The sequence below is a fragment of the Phascolarctos cinereus genome, unplaced genomic scaffold, assembly GCF_003287225.1.
Source record: "Phascolarctos cinereus isolate Bilbo 61053 unplaced genomic scaffold, phaCin_HiC Scaffold_4;HRSCAF=312, whole genome shotgun sequence".
Lineage (NCBI taxonomy): Eukaryota > Metazoa > Chordata > Mammalia > Diprotodontia > Phascolarctidae > Phascolarctos > Phascolarctos cinereus.
This window is the reverse complement of record NW_027555847.1, coordinates 88,961,430-88,979,763: the sequence shown is the minus strand read 5'-3', so window position 1 is coordinate 88,979,763 and position 18,334 is coordinate 88,961,430. Positions and strand designations below refer to the sequence as shown.

Here is an 18,334-nt window from a genome sequence, read left to right as displayed (position 1 = left end):
ATTTGGAGAATAGAAGAGGTTATGAATGTGTGAGATTTCTCTACTATTCATTTCAATCCCAATAAAATGCATTAATGATTCAATGCTGCCTTTTGCCAGTGTCCTATTGATATGGTGGGCAGCTAAATGCCTAGACCTGAGTGATTTCTGTGGCTCTCTGCCAAGTCTTCTCTCCAGCAGTAAAGTCTCCTCCAAAAATGAGCCTAAGTCTTGCACCTGACCTTAGGGCTCCTTTGTTTCCCCTACTGCCTTCTCCACCTGCTACACCAGACTCCATCAAGGCTATGAAGGCCAATGTCGGCCCCAGCAGGCCCAGGCATTCCCTTTCACAGACACCTGTGGACAAACTAGTAGATGTTCCGGGGACTAGTAACCATTTCAAGCTTGGAGAAATGGACAGCTGCCCCATAAGTAGACGGATCAACAGACTGGTAAATGTACCAGGGATGGAGAGACACAAAATTAATTGTCCCAAGGAAAGACAAATACAGGCTGGTATTTGTCCCAGACATAGGAGGCTAATTGTTTCAATGATCTAGTGTCGACTAACTCATGTCAGGAGTTGTTATGTAGTCTAGAGAAGGAGAGTGTCCTAATGCAGAGGACTCAGTATGGTATAGGGGAAAGAGTTGGGTTCAAAATTTGGTTCTGCTCCTTAATGCCTGTGTGACCTTAAGTAATAACAGTAACTCCTGCTTCTATAACTACAATAGTAATTTCTTCTATAGAACTATAAAAAGTTTACAAAGAGCTTTCCCCACAATCATCCCATGACGTAGGTAGTATAGGTATTATTATTTCCTTGCAGATTAGGAAACTAAGGTTCTGAGACCGACTTGTCCACGGTCAGGTGTTCCAACTCAATACTATACTGCCTCTCTGGTCTTACAGATGGCTTTCCTATCTATAAAAATAAGAGAATTTTAATGGTTCAGTGGTCTCCAAAATGTGCGTGTGTATCACAAGATGATCAATTGGGGGATGGGAACAAAATATTAAAAGCTGTTTCTATTTTTAGCTAAGAAATAAGAAGCTAGTCTTTACTAATATGTTATAGATTAGTCATGATGGTCTTACTCAGTCCAGGTCAGTTCCACACATGTGGTATGTGAGGTATGCTGAAAAGAGTTGGAGTTCCAGACAGGGGAAGGTTGAGTGCAACATTCATTTGTTCATTCCCTTTCAGTGTACTGCATATGTATGTATATATTATAGTTTATATTTGACCACTTTATTAAGTGGGTGTGTTAACAGATCACTTGATACAGTTTTGACTAAATGAACCTTCACCAGACAAGTGTAGTTTCCTAAGAAATTGCAGATTGAAGATAATAACAATACAAATAAAAGTGAATAAGGGCAGGGCTGACACTTCCAGTATAAATTCTATATCTGCCATGATGATTTAATCAGATCTAACATCCCAAATAAAAATTATCAAGATTACTTGAAAAATGGATTTACATCTATCATTAACAATGAACCTATCTATCATACCTTGAGATATTAACTAATAATATGAAGCCATCATAATTAGCAAGATGTTTTAAAACTAAGCTTTTGTGGCTAACAACAATGTAAGCGTGTTACCTACAAAAACTCTCATGTCTGCACATTAAAAGCCTAGAAGAATTTTATAAGCTATTTCAGAATCTTTTAGATGAAGAATTTGTGAGTTTTGAGCTCCTTTGTTAAAAATATAAAAATGCAATACCTTCTTCTGGCCAGTTTGAAAGAACAAGTGATGGACATGGGGAAGATGGGGATTTACTAACCAAGTTTAACCAAAAACCTTTGCATAATTCTACTGGACTGAAAAATGAGTATCTGTGATTTAGTAGGCATAGCCAGCAATGCACTTCTTCCATTTGGATCCATGCATGTCTGTACTTTTTTTCCCCCAAATATGACAGCTATTAAAACCAAGAATCAAAATAGGTCAAACTTAGAACTAGATCTTTAAATGACTATCACAGTGTTAAACTAAGATTTTAAAAAATGATAAAGTATATTGTTCTAGTGCTCTCATTTAAAATATTAATATCTAGTGAGAGTAAATGTTTTTTATATTAATGATTTTGAAACATTTTATCTCATTTGGTTTATGTTTTTGTGTACATCTTATACAAATATTAGCACAGTAGTACATATGCATCACTTATAAGTAAACATATATTAGTAGTGGATAGTCAAAAATGTTTTACTGGTAGAGGTGTCATTAAAAAAGCTGGAATACCACTGGACTAGATGATCTCTCTGGTTCCTTCCAACTTTATATAAATCTTTTGAGTTAGACAGCCTCAGGCTATAGGTCCAATCAATTTGAGTACTTGCTTTGGTTCAGGAAGGGGGATGGGAGGAAAGAGAAACTCTCCATAAGATTTCCAATGGGTTAGTGGAACAAGGAAAAAGATGTGGTTGGATTGTCCAAGGAAAAGATCATTCTGCTTCCAAGGGTAGGGTAATTTGGGTTCTACAAAGAAGCACTCCTGGGTAAGGCTCACAGGTTACCTGTATCTCCCATTTCACACGTGCTGGAACCAGATTTCATTAACTCTCCTCGCTCCCTAACCCTCAGATCTCCTAACAAGGTAGAAGTACGGTGTAGGGGTAAGAGCGCTTAAGAGACAGAAAACCAAAGGGATTGCGCCTTGGCTGTGTCACTTACTAAAAGCTACATGACCTTGAGCAACTTGCCCTATTCTGGGCTTTAACTTTTTTTTTTTTCTGTAAAATGAAGCTAGTGATACTGGCACTATCTGCCTCACTGGGTTGGGAGGAAAGTGCTTATCAGTCCACTAGGAAGTATGCTTTTATCATTAGGTGGACCAAGTGATGCATAGGAATAGTAACAGTGAAAAAAGTGACACACCACTCCTAGCTTAACCCTCTGCCCACCTAGGTCCCTTACTATTCCTACCCCAGTGGCCTATGATCTTTTTTTGCAAGGGGTATACTGGGAAGCCCCAAATTAGCAAATTACCTGAGTTAAAACAACCTCTCAGGTTACAACCACCACAGTATCTAAGGTTAGGGATGTCAAACTCAGATAGAAACCAAGGCTACTAAACTACACGAGGATCCCTGTGGGCCACAGAGTGACTTAGTTTGAAAATGTAATATTATCTGGTTTATTATACCTTGTTGAACATTTCCCAATTACACTTCCATATTTGGTTTGTGCTGCACTTGGGAGTGTTGTGGACCACATGGAGCATCTGTTTTGACATCTTTGCTCTAAGATCAATGGGTTCTCAGGCCTCCCACACACACACACACACACTGCTGCAGAACTTAGATGGCTGGAAAACCCAAGACAGCAAGAAAGGACAAAGAAAGGAATCTGAGAGAGCTGTTCAGGCACTAACTAATACATGCCCCACCCTAGGTCTCTCTGGGCCCAAGCTAAGTTCCCCTTCGTGGGCACAGGAGGATTTGGGAACTGCTGCTGCTATCTTGTGCTTTTTGGGGTTCAGGGTTCCCAGAGTAAACTCTGTTGATGAGAGATGTCTGCTCTTACCCTGATGTAGCTCAGAACCATAGTCCACAGTTTCTGGTGAGCTGCCAATAATACAAACCCCACCAGGAATGACAGCCGCATATTTACAATGAACAAAAATGTTTTATTGGAACATATACACACAGGGAAGAAAAGAGGTATCTGCATCATCAAATATGGAATGTTTAAGAAATAGGTAAAATAAATAAAGACTCCAAGGTTTGTGAGCTCCAGTGGCCCCTCCCCCATACTCCCTGGGGCTCCTCCCCAACCCAGAGCAGCTAATACTCTGGAATACAAAGAGTGGCAACAGTGCTCTCTGCAAACAGGTATGCGTTCAAATGGTTTATTCCCCACTCTCATCACTTATTTCTGTAATAATATCTATTAAGCTTTGAAGTCCAAAAATGTAGCCTGTGTCCTGGCCTTCATGCACGATGCTGTCCTCTCCGTAGTGCCTGCAGGTAGTATGGGCAAAGTCTATCATGCGGATATCCACTGTGCCGACGGCTGGTTTGTAGGCATAGGCTCCTGCCGATTCGTCTGATGATTCCTCAGACAGATCCTCCAGGTCCTCGGGGTCTGAGTCCACAGCCACCTCTGGCAGCTCCTTGCCGTCATAGATGATAAGCAGTGAGCTGGAGTAGAATCGGTAGGACTCCTGGGTTTCTAACACTGACTTCAGCTCCGTCAATTTCTTTATGATAGGCTCAAAGAGTTCTCGGCGCAGGTACCTGCCATTGTGAAAAAACTGGTAGAGGGCTTCCTTGAACCCCTGGACAGAGAGCTTTCTCCCATGGTACTTGTTCATGAACATGAGCTGGCCACTCCCTGTCTGGTAGACCTGCAAAGGAGAAAAAATGTCAAGCCCCTCCAGATTAAAGAAAGGTCATATGCAAGGGAGGGCTGGTTGTCCTGACACATCACTCCTCCCTGAATTTAGAACCTTAATTACTTAAAGGCTTTTCCTGCCTTTGGCCTTTTCCATTGGAAAAGAGAGTCAAACTTAAATTGGAGCAGTAGATTTGGACAAAGACCTGCAGGGCTTGTTCCACAAACGGCCAGATGACCAAATAATCACTCCTCTTGGAGGCAGGCAGCAAGGAGGCAGTGGGAATGGTGAAAGTGGATCTATCTATACATGATCCAAAGGAAAGACTCTACACAAAGGCAAAGGAATTACTGTAACTTGTTCTTTAAGAATGAAACCTCTTCTTTTTCTTGAGGGTTCTACCATCTAAGGCAATGCAGTTCCACATACTGGCAATGTAACATAACAAACATTAAATACCTGCTTTGTGCAGGGCATTTCATTAGGTACCAAAGGAAATGTGATGTTTACGTTTGATACTGAGTACTTTCCTCACAGAGCTTACAGTTTGCCAAGGGGATGACACTAACAAAGATAATAATAATAAATATTACATGAGAAATACATTAGAGAGATTTAAAGTTCTATGTTGAGTCCTGAGGAAGAAATGTCATTACTGACTAAGGGGAATCAGGAAAAACTTCTTGGAGGTAACATGTAAATGGGAAAGAAATACAATACTAGAAGAAGGAAGGGAAAATATTCCAGGCACAAGGACAACATGAACAAAAGGTAGGGAGGCAGTAGAAAAGTTAAGAACAACACTAGGGACACAGAGTAGTCTAGTTTGACTGGAACCCAGAATATGTAGACTGTAGGAATATTAGGTAAGGTTGCAAAACTAAGGTAATTTCAGATTGTGGAAGGCCTTGAATGCTAAGCACAGACGTCGATCTCAGCTTAGGAAACATGTAATCTTCTAATTCTCAATCTGAATAAACCAGCTATTTCTAGCCTCTTAGCTGCCCTGAATCAAGGATCTCTCTCTGGCTGTCCTTCACAGGGTCAAGTGGGCTAAGTAAGCACCATACCTACTCACACAGGGAATGAGCAGAACCAGGGATAGACTTCAACACTACTGACAGGGAATCAGACATATCAGTAAGATATCTCCCACTCCTGAGGCCCTCACAGCTTTCTCTGTGTCTCCCTCTTACAATATTCCTGGCATTTGTCACAGTTACACATTCATGCCTTATCTCTGTCTCCTCCTTCCTACCATGAATTCCATCAGAACAAATATATTTTATTTGTCTGAGCCCCCTGAAGTACTGAGCTCAGAAGCCTGCAAAGGTACTCCATTACTGATAAGGAATGAAACAGCATGGAACAGCAGAAAGGCTACTGGTTATGGAGACAAGATCTGGGTTTGAATCTTGTTTCTGGGATTTGACTGTGGGCAAGTCTCAGTTTTTATCACCTATAAATGATGATCATAACAATTTCACTCTCTTCCCAAAGCTCTTGTGAAGAAGTGCTTTGTAAGCTGTCATGAATGACAAAAATAATTCATAAGTGCTTAACAGCAGTGAAAAGGGGCATGGGAGGAAATACTCATCTCTCCCAAGTAATGCCCAGCCACCACAGAATGTGGCAGCCTAAGGGCAGAGCTATGGTCTTTACGAGGCAACACGATACAGAGATGTGCAGACAGAAAATCTTGGTTTGAATCCTGGCTCTTTCTAACATTTACTATCTATATAACCTTGGGCAAATTATACTTCATCTGTCTGAGGCTCAGAGGGCTCTCATCTGAAACATGAGATAGGAGAAATAAACGATCACTCAAATAGTTTCCAGATCTAAAATCTTATGAGCCTGTGTACCTGGGGCTATCACAGGACCAATTAACCTATCCTATTTGGGATGCCCTCCTTCTGCTGTACTTCCTATTAATTCAAATGATGCCTCCTCCAGGAGAGCTCATCCCTTTGGCCTCACGTAATACTATGTTTTTCTTGAATGAACCTATCATCTATTAATGCAATTTAGCCATAATGTTTTATTCTCCTACTAGATTGTGAACTAGTCTCTCTTGGCAGGAATTATATCATCTCTAAACTTTCTGTTTCTAACAGAATCCAACAGAGGTTTCTCCACACATGAGGAGCTAGCTTAACACACGACTGCTTAATGAATGAGCACTGCAGCTCCACTTCTTTATAGAGACTATCTCTCCGCTATGTACACTGAAATCATGAATAATTCTGCTAACTCCACTCCAGGTACACCTCCCTTTTTACTGATAACTTCCTTTTTGTCTCTGGCCAAGGCAGGAAGAACTCAAGTAGGAAAATCACTCTTTTGGCAGATAAAAGATACTGGCTAATGGGGAAGGGGAGGAGAAGAGGACAGCTGCTCAATTCTTCAGAGCTGGGCCTCCTTGGTCCCTCTCAATGAGGCCACTTTTCAGCACTGTCCTCATATCAGTTTTTCATCAGTGTGCAAATAGCTGAAGGGGCTCTGCCCCTAAGGAAATTAGCTATGGGACACAAAAAATAGGAAGCATGCAAACTCACATAGGCCTCTTTTCTCAGTGTGGTAGAAAGAGCCCTAAACTTGAAGTCAGGACACACTAGAGTACAAATCCTAAGTCTGGCATTCACTGGTTATGTGACACTAGCAAATGACAAACCTCAGTTTGTTGATTTGTAAAATGGGAATGTAACACCTGTACTACCTGTACCTCTAAGGCATTATAGAAATGGAAATTAATTATTGTTAGTATCGTTGCAGGCAATGAAATGTTATACCATAGCTTAGTCTTTGATGACCTCTTCCAAAGCTCAAACCTAATCATCTCATTGATAGAAGATGCTAGGACAGGAACAAAAGGCCAGAGGGGACACTGTCCAAGGTAGTGACCATCAGCTCACAGGATTTAAGATGAGGCTTTAAGAGATTACTATAGTCTAACTTCTGCATTTTACAGATGGGAAACTGAGGGCCAGAAAAGTAGAATGATTTGCCCAAAGTCCCAGGAAACAAACAGCAGAGCTGGGATTCCAATCCAAGCTGACATCAAATGCAGTGCTATTTATCATCCTGATGTCTCTCTGCCTTTCCTTGGAGGCAAAGATGCACCTCAGAGCATCAGGAAGCTCACCTGCATCCCACATACGCGGACCCCAATGACTGCAGACGTGCTTTGCTGGCATTTACGGATCTGGTTAGCTTTCTTCTCCTCTGATGCATCATCTCCGTGTTGCCGGGTTCCCATCTTCAGGTCCAGGACACAGGGTACTTGGTAGCGAGAGGTTAAATTTTCCAGTAAGATAAATTCTGAATAGTTAAGGGAAAATCTCAAGAAATAAACACTTAGAATAGCAAGGTGCTACAAAAGTGCTTGTTGACCGATTCTGAAATGAACACTGGACCCCAGCAAGTTCCCTTGGGGGGCCAGGGTTCTAGGAACTAAACACAATTCTATAAAATGAAAGAAAGAACAGTAATAGCAGGTCTCATGCCCAATGCTGACCTGCTGTTCCAACAGGCAACTTCTCAAAGGGCTGGCATTTCTGATAGCTTGTGTAGCTGCACAGCTACATCCCTATGTATCTCCCAAACTTGGCCCAGAAAGAGCATATTCAGCATTATTACACCAACTCTGTGACAGACAGAATCATTTCACAGTTATCCTATGTTTACTGTATAACAACATGTATTTGTGTATATAACCCTATGTGTCATTTGTAACCCTATGTTAAACTATAAGTTCCGTCAATTCAATTCACGTTCAAGGTAATTTGATAAATTCTAGGGATAGAAAACAGTCACTGCCCTCAAAAGAGATTACATTTTTCCTCAACACCTAGAAGTATTTTCTATATAGTAAGGCATTTAAAGACAAAACAGTTAGGATGGTATAGAAGACAGAGCACCAGTCTTGGAGTCAGGAAGACCTAGGCTCAAGCATTTACTCTGACATACATTATCTATGTGGTGCTGAGCTAGTCACTTAACTGCTCAGGTGGTTAGAAATTTCTAATGATCTAATTTGCAGAGTTGTTGCCAATGGGCATTGTTAGATGGAAATTCCTTGCTGGGAGTTCTCTATGCCTTCACATCAGATTTGGTAAAAATAAAATTAGAAAAAATTTAACTAAACCACCATTTGCTAAGCATTTGCTATGTGCAAGGTACTGGGGAGACAGTCCCTAATCTCAAGAAAATACTGTATCTTACTGGCACAATGGACCACATACACAGGTAAGTGAATACAAAATACAAATCAATTTTCTTCCAGAGACAGCACAAACAAATGGGGGGATGGTGATGCACTCTCCTGCATGGAAAATAGCAAGCAGTCCAATTTGGTTAAAACAAAGAATACACGAGGGCAAGTAAGATGAACTAAATCTAGAAATAAATCTAGAAAGATGGGCTGGAGGCAGACTGTCAAGAACTTTAAATGACAGAGGGGTTTGTATTGTATCCTAAAGGCAACAGGAAGCCACTGAAGTTTTAGTATTATGAATGAATGATCCAGATGCAGACTAGAAGAAATCTCAAAAGGACAACAGATCTAGTTTTCTCCCTTCAGGTAGCCAGTACATTATGATTCATTTAACTCACTTTACAGATAAGGCTATTGAGGTACAAACATGTCCAATGGAGAGAACAGGGAATTATTGTTGTGAATGAGGCAACATATTTCATAGCAGAAATGAAAAGAAATATGACTCATTATTTATGGGCATTCAGACCAAGATATAACCTTGCTTCAGATCAAAGGCTTGTATCATTAACTTCTTTTCCTAAAAAAATGCAATGCCCTAAACGGAGAAAGCTTATTGACCCAGAATACCAGGTAGGTTAATAGTCTGGTCTGCTGGGAGTGAAATGAGAGTCCAAAATCCAATTATAAAGCTTTCAACATCAATAGGTCTGGACTCAAAAGATCAGGGCTTGAATCCTGGTTCTGCTGCTAGTATCTGTATGACCCTGGGCAAGTCACTTCCTCTCTGTGGGCCTCATTTCCCTCATATTTAAAATAAGAAGCATGGGAGGCAGTCTGGTATAGAGCAAAAGTGTCAAACATGCAGCTGGCAGGTCTGCATGTGGCCCACAACATTCCCAAGTGAGGCCTGAAGCAGATTAAAATGTAATTGGGAAATAGTTAAAATTTTTTTAAAAATATAACATAACAGATAATGTTAATATGTGGTTTTCTCAGTCAACACACACCCACAAGGATCCTGATGGTGGTCCCATTTTCTATTTGGTTTGATACCACTGGCATTGCAGATAGACTCCCACGCTTAGAGTCAGGAATAACAGGGTCTGACACTTCCTAGCTACACAGCCATCAGCAAGCCACCTAATCTCCTTCATTCTGTGAAATGGGAACAATATCTGGAGTACATGCTTCATAGAGCTGTTGTAAGGCTCAGAAGAGATAATAGATGTACAGAATGCTAAAAACAAACAAAAAACCAACAACATAACAAACAAAACCCTGCAATGTTGCACAAGGTCAGGGGTGTGTGTGTGTGTGTCTTTTTGTGTGTTGTGGACCCTTTCAGGCAGTCTGGGGAAGCCTGTAGACCCATTCTTAGAGTAATGTACAAAGGAAGGATCACAGAGTAGGATTACAAAGGAAACCAAGGTTGAAATACAATTATCAAAACATTGAAAAAAAATCACAAACTCCAGGTTAAGGATCTCTATACTACAAAAATATTTCCAGTAGGTTTTTTTTTTGATGGTAAAGAATCAGAGTCTAAGGGGGGGTTCCCATCAAATGGGAAATGGAAGAACAAGTTGTGGTAAATAAAAGTAACAGACTACTACTGTGCTATAAGAAATGATAAAGGGGATGGTATCAAAGAAACCTGGGAAGATTTACATGAACAGATGTGAAGTGAAGTGACCAGAACCAGTGAAGTGACCGGAACCAGGAAAACAATTTATATTATAGCAATTTGTTTGTAAAGATAAACAACTTTGAAAGACTTACCAAATGTGATCAACACAACAAGCAACCATAATTCTAGGGACTCATGATGAAGCATGGTGCTATCCTATCTCTGGATAGAAAGATGATGGACTCAGAATAAAGACTGAAACATATTTTTTTTGACATGGTCAATGTCAATTTTTTTTTTTTTGGAGGAGGGGGATGAGAACGACGAGGCAACTGGGGTTAAAAGACTTGCCCAGGGTCACATGGCTAGCGTCAAGTGTCTGGTCTGAGACTAGATTCGAACTCAGGTCCTCCTGACTCCAGGGTCGGTACTCTATCCTCTGCAACACCTAGCTGTCCCAATGTCAGAATTTGTTTTGTTGAACTATACATATTGCTACAGGTTCCTATCTATAGTCACTAGTCTTTTCCTTAAAAACTCTGGAAATAGTAGGGTTTTTTCTTGTTTGTTTTTTGGGGGAGGGTTGTTTCAAAAATAACCAATTTTTATGTACATACAGTGGCTCAAAGCCTGAATTCAAACCAACCAATGCTCCTCCATTAGCATGTGACAAGTTATCATTACTTGGGTTAAAAAAACCTAATATTGGAATAGGTTTCATGTTCACATCTGAGCCATTCCAGGATCCCCAAGACTGACCACCTTTTGAACAATGCCTGAATAGAACACCTACAGCTCTGCTATCTCTGGCAAAGGATACTGTGCTGGTTCCGATGTTTGGCGCTTTCTTTCATGCGCTGTAGCTGCTGCTGGTGACATTTCAGACTCCAAGGGTTGTGGTGTTTCATCTGTGAGCTCACATTCCCCTTTTTCTCTAAACTGTAGTATAAGACTTCTGAGCTTTTTAACCACTCAAATTCTTCTTCTAACTTATGACTAGAAAATAGACAATTAAAGCATTAAGGCATTTCACTACAGACAAAATGTCCCATTAAAACAAAGATACATCACACTGTTTTTAAGGCAAAGAAATGAGAGGAAAGGAACGGCTTCTGTTCTTGGTATGTACAGTCAGGTAAGCTGTATGTAGTCTTTCTCTCTCTGGGCCACATCTGTAAAATGAGAGGGTTGGGCTATACGTGTAGGTCCCTTCCTCCCAAGGACATCAGTAGAGGTTATAAACTTAGAAGAATACCTGGCTCACTGAGTCCTTACTGACTTCACAGGATGAGCCCACTTAAGCACTGACCCCAACAGGGGCTCCCAAGTCCCCTGAAGCCTTGGCTCTGCTGCTGCTTACCAGCTAGGTGACCTTGGAAGCCATTTAACTTCTCTGGGCCTCAATTTTCTTATCTATAAAATGAGAGGATGGGACTAGATCAAGGGTTCTTATTTTTTTGTGTTTCAAGGACCCCCTCTGGCAGTCTGGTGAAGCCTATGAATCCCTATTTTTAAAAAATGCATAAAATACCTAGGATTACAAAGGAAACCAATTACATGGAAATAAAAATGCAATTTTTTTTTCACTTTCAAGTTTATGGACCCCCTAAAATCTATCCATGGAGTTCAGGTTAAGGATACCCAGCCTAGATGAACACTGAGGTACTTTCCATTTTTAAACTGATCATCTAAGTATTCTCACTGTCCACATTTCATAATAATTTTGACAGCAATTAATTTTATCATGTTTTATTGCCCAGCAAATCCATTATGAAAATTCCCTATGGATTACATTTCCTACATTAAATGTTTCCAAATAAGGAAGAACATACATCATAGGGTACCCAAGTAGAATTGTTCCCGTGGCACTGCTCCAAATGATGGTGTTCTGGGGCAAAGAGATTAAATTAGAACTAGCATTTCAAGGTGACTCATGTTACATTATTATAGATAGCCACATTCCTTCTACAACTGGTATCTACTGAAATACTGTTCTGCTAAAAATATGATTCTAAGTTTCAATCACTTGCCGATAAACAGCAGTGACATAATTTGGCCTTCTAAGTAGGAATGCTCTCCTCCATGACAGAGAACTTCAGAAACTAAATCAGATACCTTAAATATTCCACTTTGGAACCTGTGAGTGATAAGGAAATATAAAACTCAAAAAATCAACTTCAATCTGCAGGCTTAATGACTGAATTCAGGGTACCTTTTATACCAACCTTTTGATTTTTTCCTCTTTTCTGTGCTGTCGGACCCACTCCTTGGTGATCTTCTCCGTTTCTAGTAAATGAGTCTTTTTGTTAGCCCACCTTAAGAGCTTATTTTTGGGTTCGCAGTCTGAATTATCTATACTGTCTAAATTACCATGGTCCCCTTTTAATGGATATGCTATTAAACATAAGTTTCCATCTTCATCCTCTTCAAAGCTTACTGATACAACACCTATAGGGAGGAGGAGGAGGAGAAGAAAATAATTTAACATAATAGGAAAAAACACACTTTATACAACATGAGTTTAACATTTTGGGTTTTTTTTCTTACCCTGTTCCTTAGTTTCTATGTTGCCAGAGGCCCAAAACTCATCTGCCAACCTAACAAATATCAAAACATCTTGACAAAATGACACCTCACAGAGAACACAATTTATCATGGACCAAACATTGGATCAGTCTTCTCTTGCTGATGCACTGAACAATATAGGACCAAATAATTACAGGAGACGTTTTTACATATTGAAAATGTTTATTAATTTAAAGAAGAAAAAAGTGACTGGTCTAACCCTTGGCAAGATGTAAAAACATTTTTTATTATTTTATTTATATCCTGTTATGGAAAAAATAAGTATCCTGTTGAGAAACACCAAAAGCTTTAAGTTTTGCATTACAGCAAAGCCCAAAGCATCGACCAGGACACAGATTTGACTGAGGGTTAAAGAGCTTTGGAGAGAAGCAGACTTACAAGAGCAAAACAAAGGGGCAGGTGATTAGAAACAAATTACACAGTACAATAGATCCTCCTCTGCAAAGGCTGCCCTGAGCATCTTTGGGCACCCTATGTCTACGACGAACTGGACAAGCCTTTTTGTCCAGCAATGACTGATTTTATTGAGGTTGAAGTCCCATGAAATAAAGAACAAAATGCAATACACAGCAAATTGTACTGGGATACACAAACATGGTGAAAGCATTTTTTTCTCCTCTGAGTCTCTAGAGCACTGCAAGGGGAGGGGGTTATAAGTCTCTGAGCAAAGTGCTGACAAGGCTGCCCCCAGTGCCCGATGAGAAAGTTTCAGCAGTTACCGAAGAGTGAGCGTCGTTACAACTGGCTGAATGCTTTTTCTCACAGTCCTCTCTCTTTGCCCCCCATCAATGACTCAATCTGCTCAGTCCTTGCCGTGTGCTCTCTCAATTGGCCGGAGGGGAAAGAGTTCTCAGGGAGAGACTTCTGAGGTGGGCAGGCGATTCAGGGACCTGGGTTAGGGATTAGCTGGGGTGGGGAGTTCAGAATCCTGGCCTGACAGTCCTGCTGCCACATAAGAAAGAACTACAGAGGGAAAGGGCCGGGCAGGGAAGAGCCAGCTAACATAGGCCTTTGGCTTTGTCCTGGAAAAAAACAACACAAAAGGAAGGACCAAGTGAAGTCCCCTAATCCTTCCCCTTTACTGAAAAAGAACCATCATTTACACATTGTAGTACAGATGTCTAGTACATTTTTGCTTTTAAGAGCAACATTTTCAACATCTCCAGAAGACTGAGGTGTTCCACTGTCTTTCATACACATGAGAAATTTTGATAGTTTTAGCATACACCTCCTCCTGCATTTACAAATGATACTTTCTGAAAGGTCACACAATACTGGCGACTATTAAAGTCTCCAAAGTAACGCTTTATAAAAATGAAGAAACAACTCAAGTGTGTTTGATTCAATGGAGTGCCTCTAGATAGCAGCTTCTGGAATATTTGGGAACTGCAGCAGGCTGTAGCTATCTAGCTCCCACCTTGCAGAATGGGAATTTCCATTTCCATAGTCCTCTGACTCAGCCTTAGACCAATTTCTATTGTTCCTTGCCTACCTAGCTTTCTCAAATTTGAGTCTCAAGGGCAAATACAAGCTGCTAATATTTAAGAAAAAAATACTTTCAAAATCTTCCCTGTTATTAAGAAACAGTTAAAAAGAATCCCAGAATATAAAACAGAAGCTCAGCTTCTAACACCACCAGACAGAAAACAAACCAACCCTCCCCCAACCCTCCACAACAAAACAATTAAGCAATCTTACCCAATACCTGGAAAGGGGAGTAGGGAGAGGGAAAGTAGAAAGAACAAACTCTGAGAGTCAAATAAAGGCAATCTATGACTGGGAACATTTCCCAGCAAATACTTACCTGGACCCGCCTAAGGAAGATATGACTACCCAACAGAACTGCTCAGCTCTAATGCTGTTAGCAAGCCATGTCCACCCTTGTATCACCACAGCCCGGCTCTAGCAACAGCAAAATATGGGAAGAGAAATCCCCTAAAACCTCCTCCAGTTGAGGAGGCTTTAAGGAGGATAAGACAACAGAAGAATGAGGCACAAAATGGAAAGTCAACACCTTTCATGAGCTGGATGCTTACCTTTATACTGGGGAGTAAATTTACGCATTTCTGTCGGGAGGGTTTCATAGAACTGGTGTTCCCTCTGGATGAGGGGCTTACAGATGGTTGATTCATTAAACCGGAGGACACAGGAGTGACCTCCCACCTGGTGAACAAAAGGTTCCAGCAGAACTCCCTTGGCATAATGCTCCACTTCCATAGCTCCGAATGCTGGGCTCATCCTTGTAGGACATTAGACAGAACAATGCGGCAGTGTGAAGAAAGGCAGCTCAAAAGCAGACGGATCCCCAATTCTGTGCCTCCAAAGCTAGTGACTGCGGTCAAGAAGTTCTGTTAGAAACAAACACAATGAAATCCAGGACTATGAGTAAATTGCCGGATAAGAATCCTAAGCAAAGTTCAAGTCAGGGGAGAAGTCGGCTCCACCCTTCTCTCTGGGAAGCAGAAACTGAAATGGTTCTTGGAGTCTTCAGCAGGAAGACAAACAAGAATGAGCTCATGCAAGAGAAGACAAACAATGCCAAAGGCTCCTCCCACCAGAGAAGCAGCCAACTGGATGCTAGGGAGCTAGCTCTGTTGCAGCTAGCTGCTGGGCTGGCTGGACCACCTCAGAGGCAGAGGACAGAACAAGACAAGGTCTAGGAGAAATAACAGAGCAAAACATAACCTGCTACTCCCAATTTATTTTGGCTACCACATCTCCTGGGACCCTCACCCTTCTCTGAACTCTGAGCAGCATTTCAGGATCCACCCCATACTCCTTCCGTGTCTCAATGGATTATCATCTTGATCCAAATACAGCTTGTACTTTTACCCCAAAATCACACATACACAACCAGAAAGATTTAATAAAATCATAAGATTTAAAGCTGGAAAGGACCTTGGAGGGATCAAATCTACAGCTGAGCAAGAGTCCATTTAAGCTCAACCTTCTACTTCATAGATGGAAACTGAAGCCCAGGACAGTCAAGTTGCACAAACTAGTAAGTAACAGCCAGGAATCTGTTTCAGGTTTTCTAACTCCAAATCTAATATTTCAAGAGAAAAACAGAGTGGCAATGAATAAAATATCTTTAACCCAAATCAAAAGAAATATTGTTATAATTTTGTACCATTATTTTTCAGTGCATGTGGTTTGGGGAGTATATACTATATTGATATTAAAAAGCAAAAGTATATATCTTATCTTGTACTCTTCTTCATTAAAATTTTTGAGGTACTAATCTGTTTTTCCAACTAAACTGTAAACCCTGAGAGGCCAGAGTCTCATCCTTCTGGACACATAATAAACCCACTACAAATACTTGTTGGCTGACTATCAAAGTATTTTCACAGAGGAAAAGAACCTGAAATTTTAACCGTATAGTGATTTACATAGGTAAACAAAACAATTGGAAGCCAATGTGGAGAAAAAGATTAGAGTTTAAAATGCATCTACTGTTAATGGTCAAAATTATTTTCCCCCCATTTTTCTCCATCAAAGTCAAATCATAAATTTAAAAATTAAATTCTGCTTAAATCTGTCCCATCATCTAAAGAGAGGAATGAAGAAACGAAGGTGCCAGTATCTCCTAATTTTCAATGATTACTGGTTTAAAAGCCATTTCAACACAAGAAAACTTGTACCTATAACCAATGCACAGGCCAAGGCCACTTAAGATATAATTAAGCTGTTTAACAGTTTGCAATTTACTAAAATTCCAAAAGCGTGTGGCAGAAAATAAAGGTCATTCTAAACTCCTATCCCAAAAGTGCAAAGGGTGCTACAACACTGCATAGCCCCCTCCATCTTTTCCCTGAGTGTGTTACTTTGGCTGTCTACAACACCCCTGGCTACAGAGGACCTAAAACAAAATGAAATAGCTTTACTGGTGATGAAACACAATCATTTTAACCATTAACTTCTGTATCTAAAAAAACAATTTGGACCCAGTTCTGTCTGAAATAAGGTTACCTGCAAAATAAGGTGCTTGATTTAAAAAGATGGACAAAGTGTTCTAGGTCACTGGACTATTTTTAATCAGTCTATCCTGATGGACAAAAGCTTTAGCACAGCATTAAAACCTGACAGGGTATGGTGCAGGAAGAGCACTGATCTGCAACAATGGTAAGCGCACTATAAATGAGCATAGAACACTTTGTCCCTGAGAACAGTAAGCTATTTACTGTTTAATACAGATCTGATCCAATTTCACTCCCATGCCTGCTTATGTGCCTGTATAACCCTAATCTGAATAGTTTAAGACACCTTCATTTTCGGATAAGGCTGAAGAAGTGTCCTCTATCTTCTAGGCAAGAGAGCTTTTCTGCAGAGGTATGATTTAACTACCTATGGCTGTTAGAAGAGCCATACACAATTCTTACTCTGCATTTTTATAGCCCTAAGGGTGAATCCATCTGATTATCCCCATTATGTAAGTAAAGATAAGGGAGAACAAGAAGGATATGGATACGTCCCCAGAGGAAAGATAATCTCTCTCTTTCAAGGTACAGATATACCCACTGGCTGTTTTATCTGGAAAATATGAGAGGTAGTCATGGTGTGGAAAGAACTGGAACTCTGGAGACAAGGTTCTAGGCCCAGCTCTGCTACTAACTTGCAATGAGATCTGTTTCTTCAGCTATTAAACGAGGGCAGATTGGAATAAATAACAAATAAGGATTTTCATAACTCTAAAATTGGCATAACCTACACCCATCAAAATCTATTGAGCCTAACAAATGAAAGGTTTTCAACATGTGATTTCTCTTTTGTATTTAAAAGACGCTTTTTCTTCAAAGGGCTCAAGACCTAGTAGACCTTAATTAAAACCAGTTTCATATTCTTCCCTTACTGATTCACTAGTCTCTGTACCTTCTACTCCCAGTTGACAAAAGAACATAAAGGGGCAGTTTGATGGTGCAGTGGATAGAGCACCAACCCTGGATTTAAGACCTGAGTTTAAATCTAGCCTCAGACACTTGACACTTACGAGCTGTGTGACCCTGGGTTAGTCATTCACCCTACTGCCTCAAAAAAAAAAAAACCAAGACAAAAGACCATAAATCAGGAAACTACCCCAAAATGCCAGTCATCTGAATTTCTCTTTATCTCAAATTGCTAAGTGGACTCTGGATGCTATAATCTTAGAGACTCTGGGAATTAGACTATGGTCAATATGTTGTGCTTTCAAGAGAAGGGTTTGGAAACACAGGGCAAGAGATGAATTCCCTTTTCCACAGGATATACATTTTAAAGTATTTTAGAAGTTATCTCACAGTTACTCAAAATATTCAACTGATTCAGACATGAAGAGATTGAGTCACTATGAAGGAGTTTGCAGCACTAATGTAGCATATCAACAATATGCCAAACTCTCCAGAAGATGGCAGTACAACTCATTTTGCATTTCATCAAGGAATGTTCTGCCAGTTCCATTCTCTTGTTTATCTAGATATGGCTACATGGATCTACTGTAAAGACTTCTCCATGGAAAGCTGCTGATTTGCAGCTTGCCTGCTAGTTCTCAAAGCATTAGTCAGGAATCATTTTGATGATGACCTATGGTCATTA

The 18,334-nt window shown here is 40.3% G+C and overlaps 1 protein-coding gene across 3 annotated transcripts in view; it reads right to left on the bottom strand.

Moving 5' to 3' along the window:
- Nucleotides 1-3,602: 3,602 nt before the first annotated feature.
- IP6K2 (inositol hexakisphosphate kinase 2) overlaps nt 3,603-18,334 on the bottom strand; it is a 46,265-nt gene continuing 31,533 nt past the window's right edge. For 2 of the 3 annotated variants that reach the window (XM_020998983.2, XM_020998985.2), the window contains exons 2-6: nt 14,800-15,111; nt 12,403-12,625; nt 10,998-11,173; nt 7,477-7,652; nt 3,603-4,343 (exon numbers count right to left, since the gene is read on the bottom strand). In XM_020998983.2, the coding sequence (XP_020854642.1) occupies nt 3,846-4,343; nt 7,477-7,652; nt 10,998-11,173; nt 12,403-12,625; nt 14,800-15,001 (1,275 nt within the window). In that variant the 5' untranslated portion in view covers nt 15,002-15,111 and the 3' untranslated portion in view covers nt 3,603-3,845. Of the gene's footprint in view, nt 4,344-7,476; nt 7,653-10,997; nt 11,174-12,402; nt 12,626-14,799; nt 15,275-18,334 lie in introns of those variants that run through there. The other variant, XM_020998984.2, reaches the window with a different exon arrangement.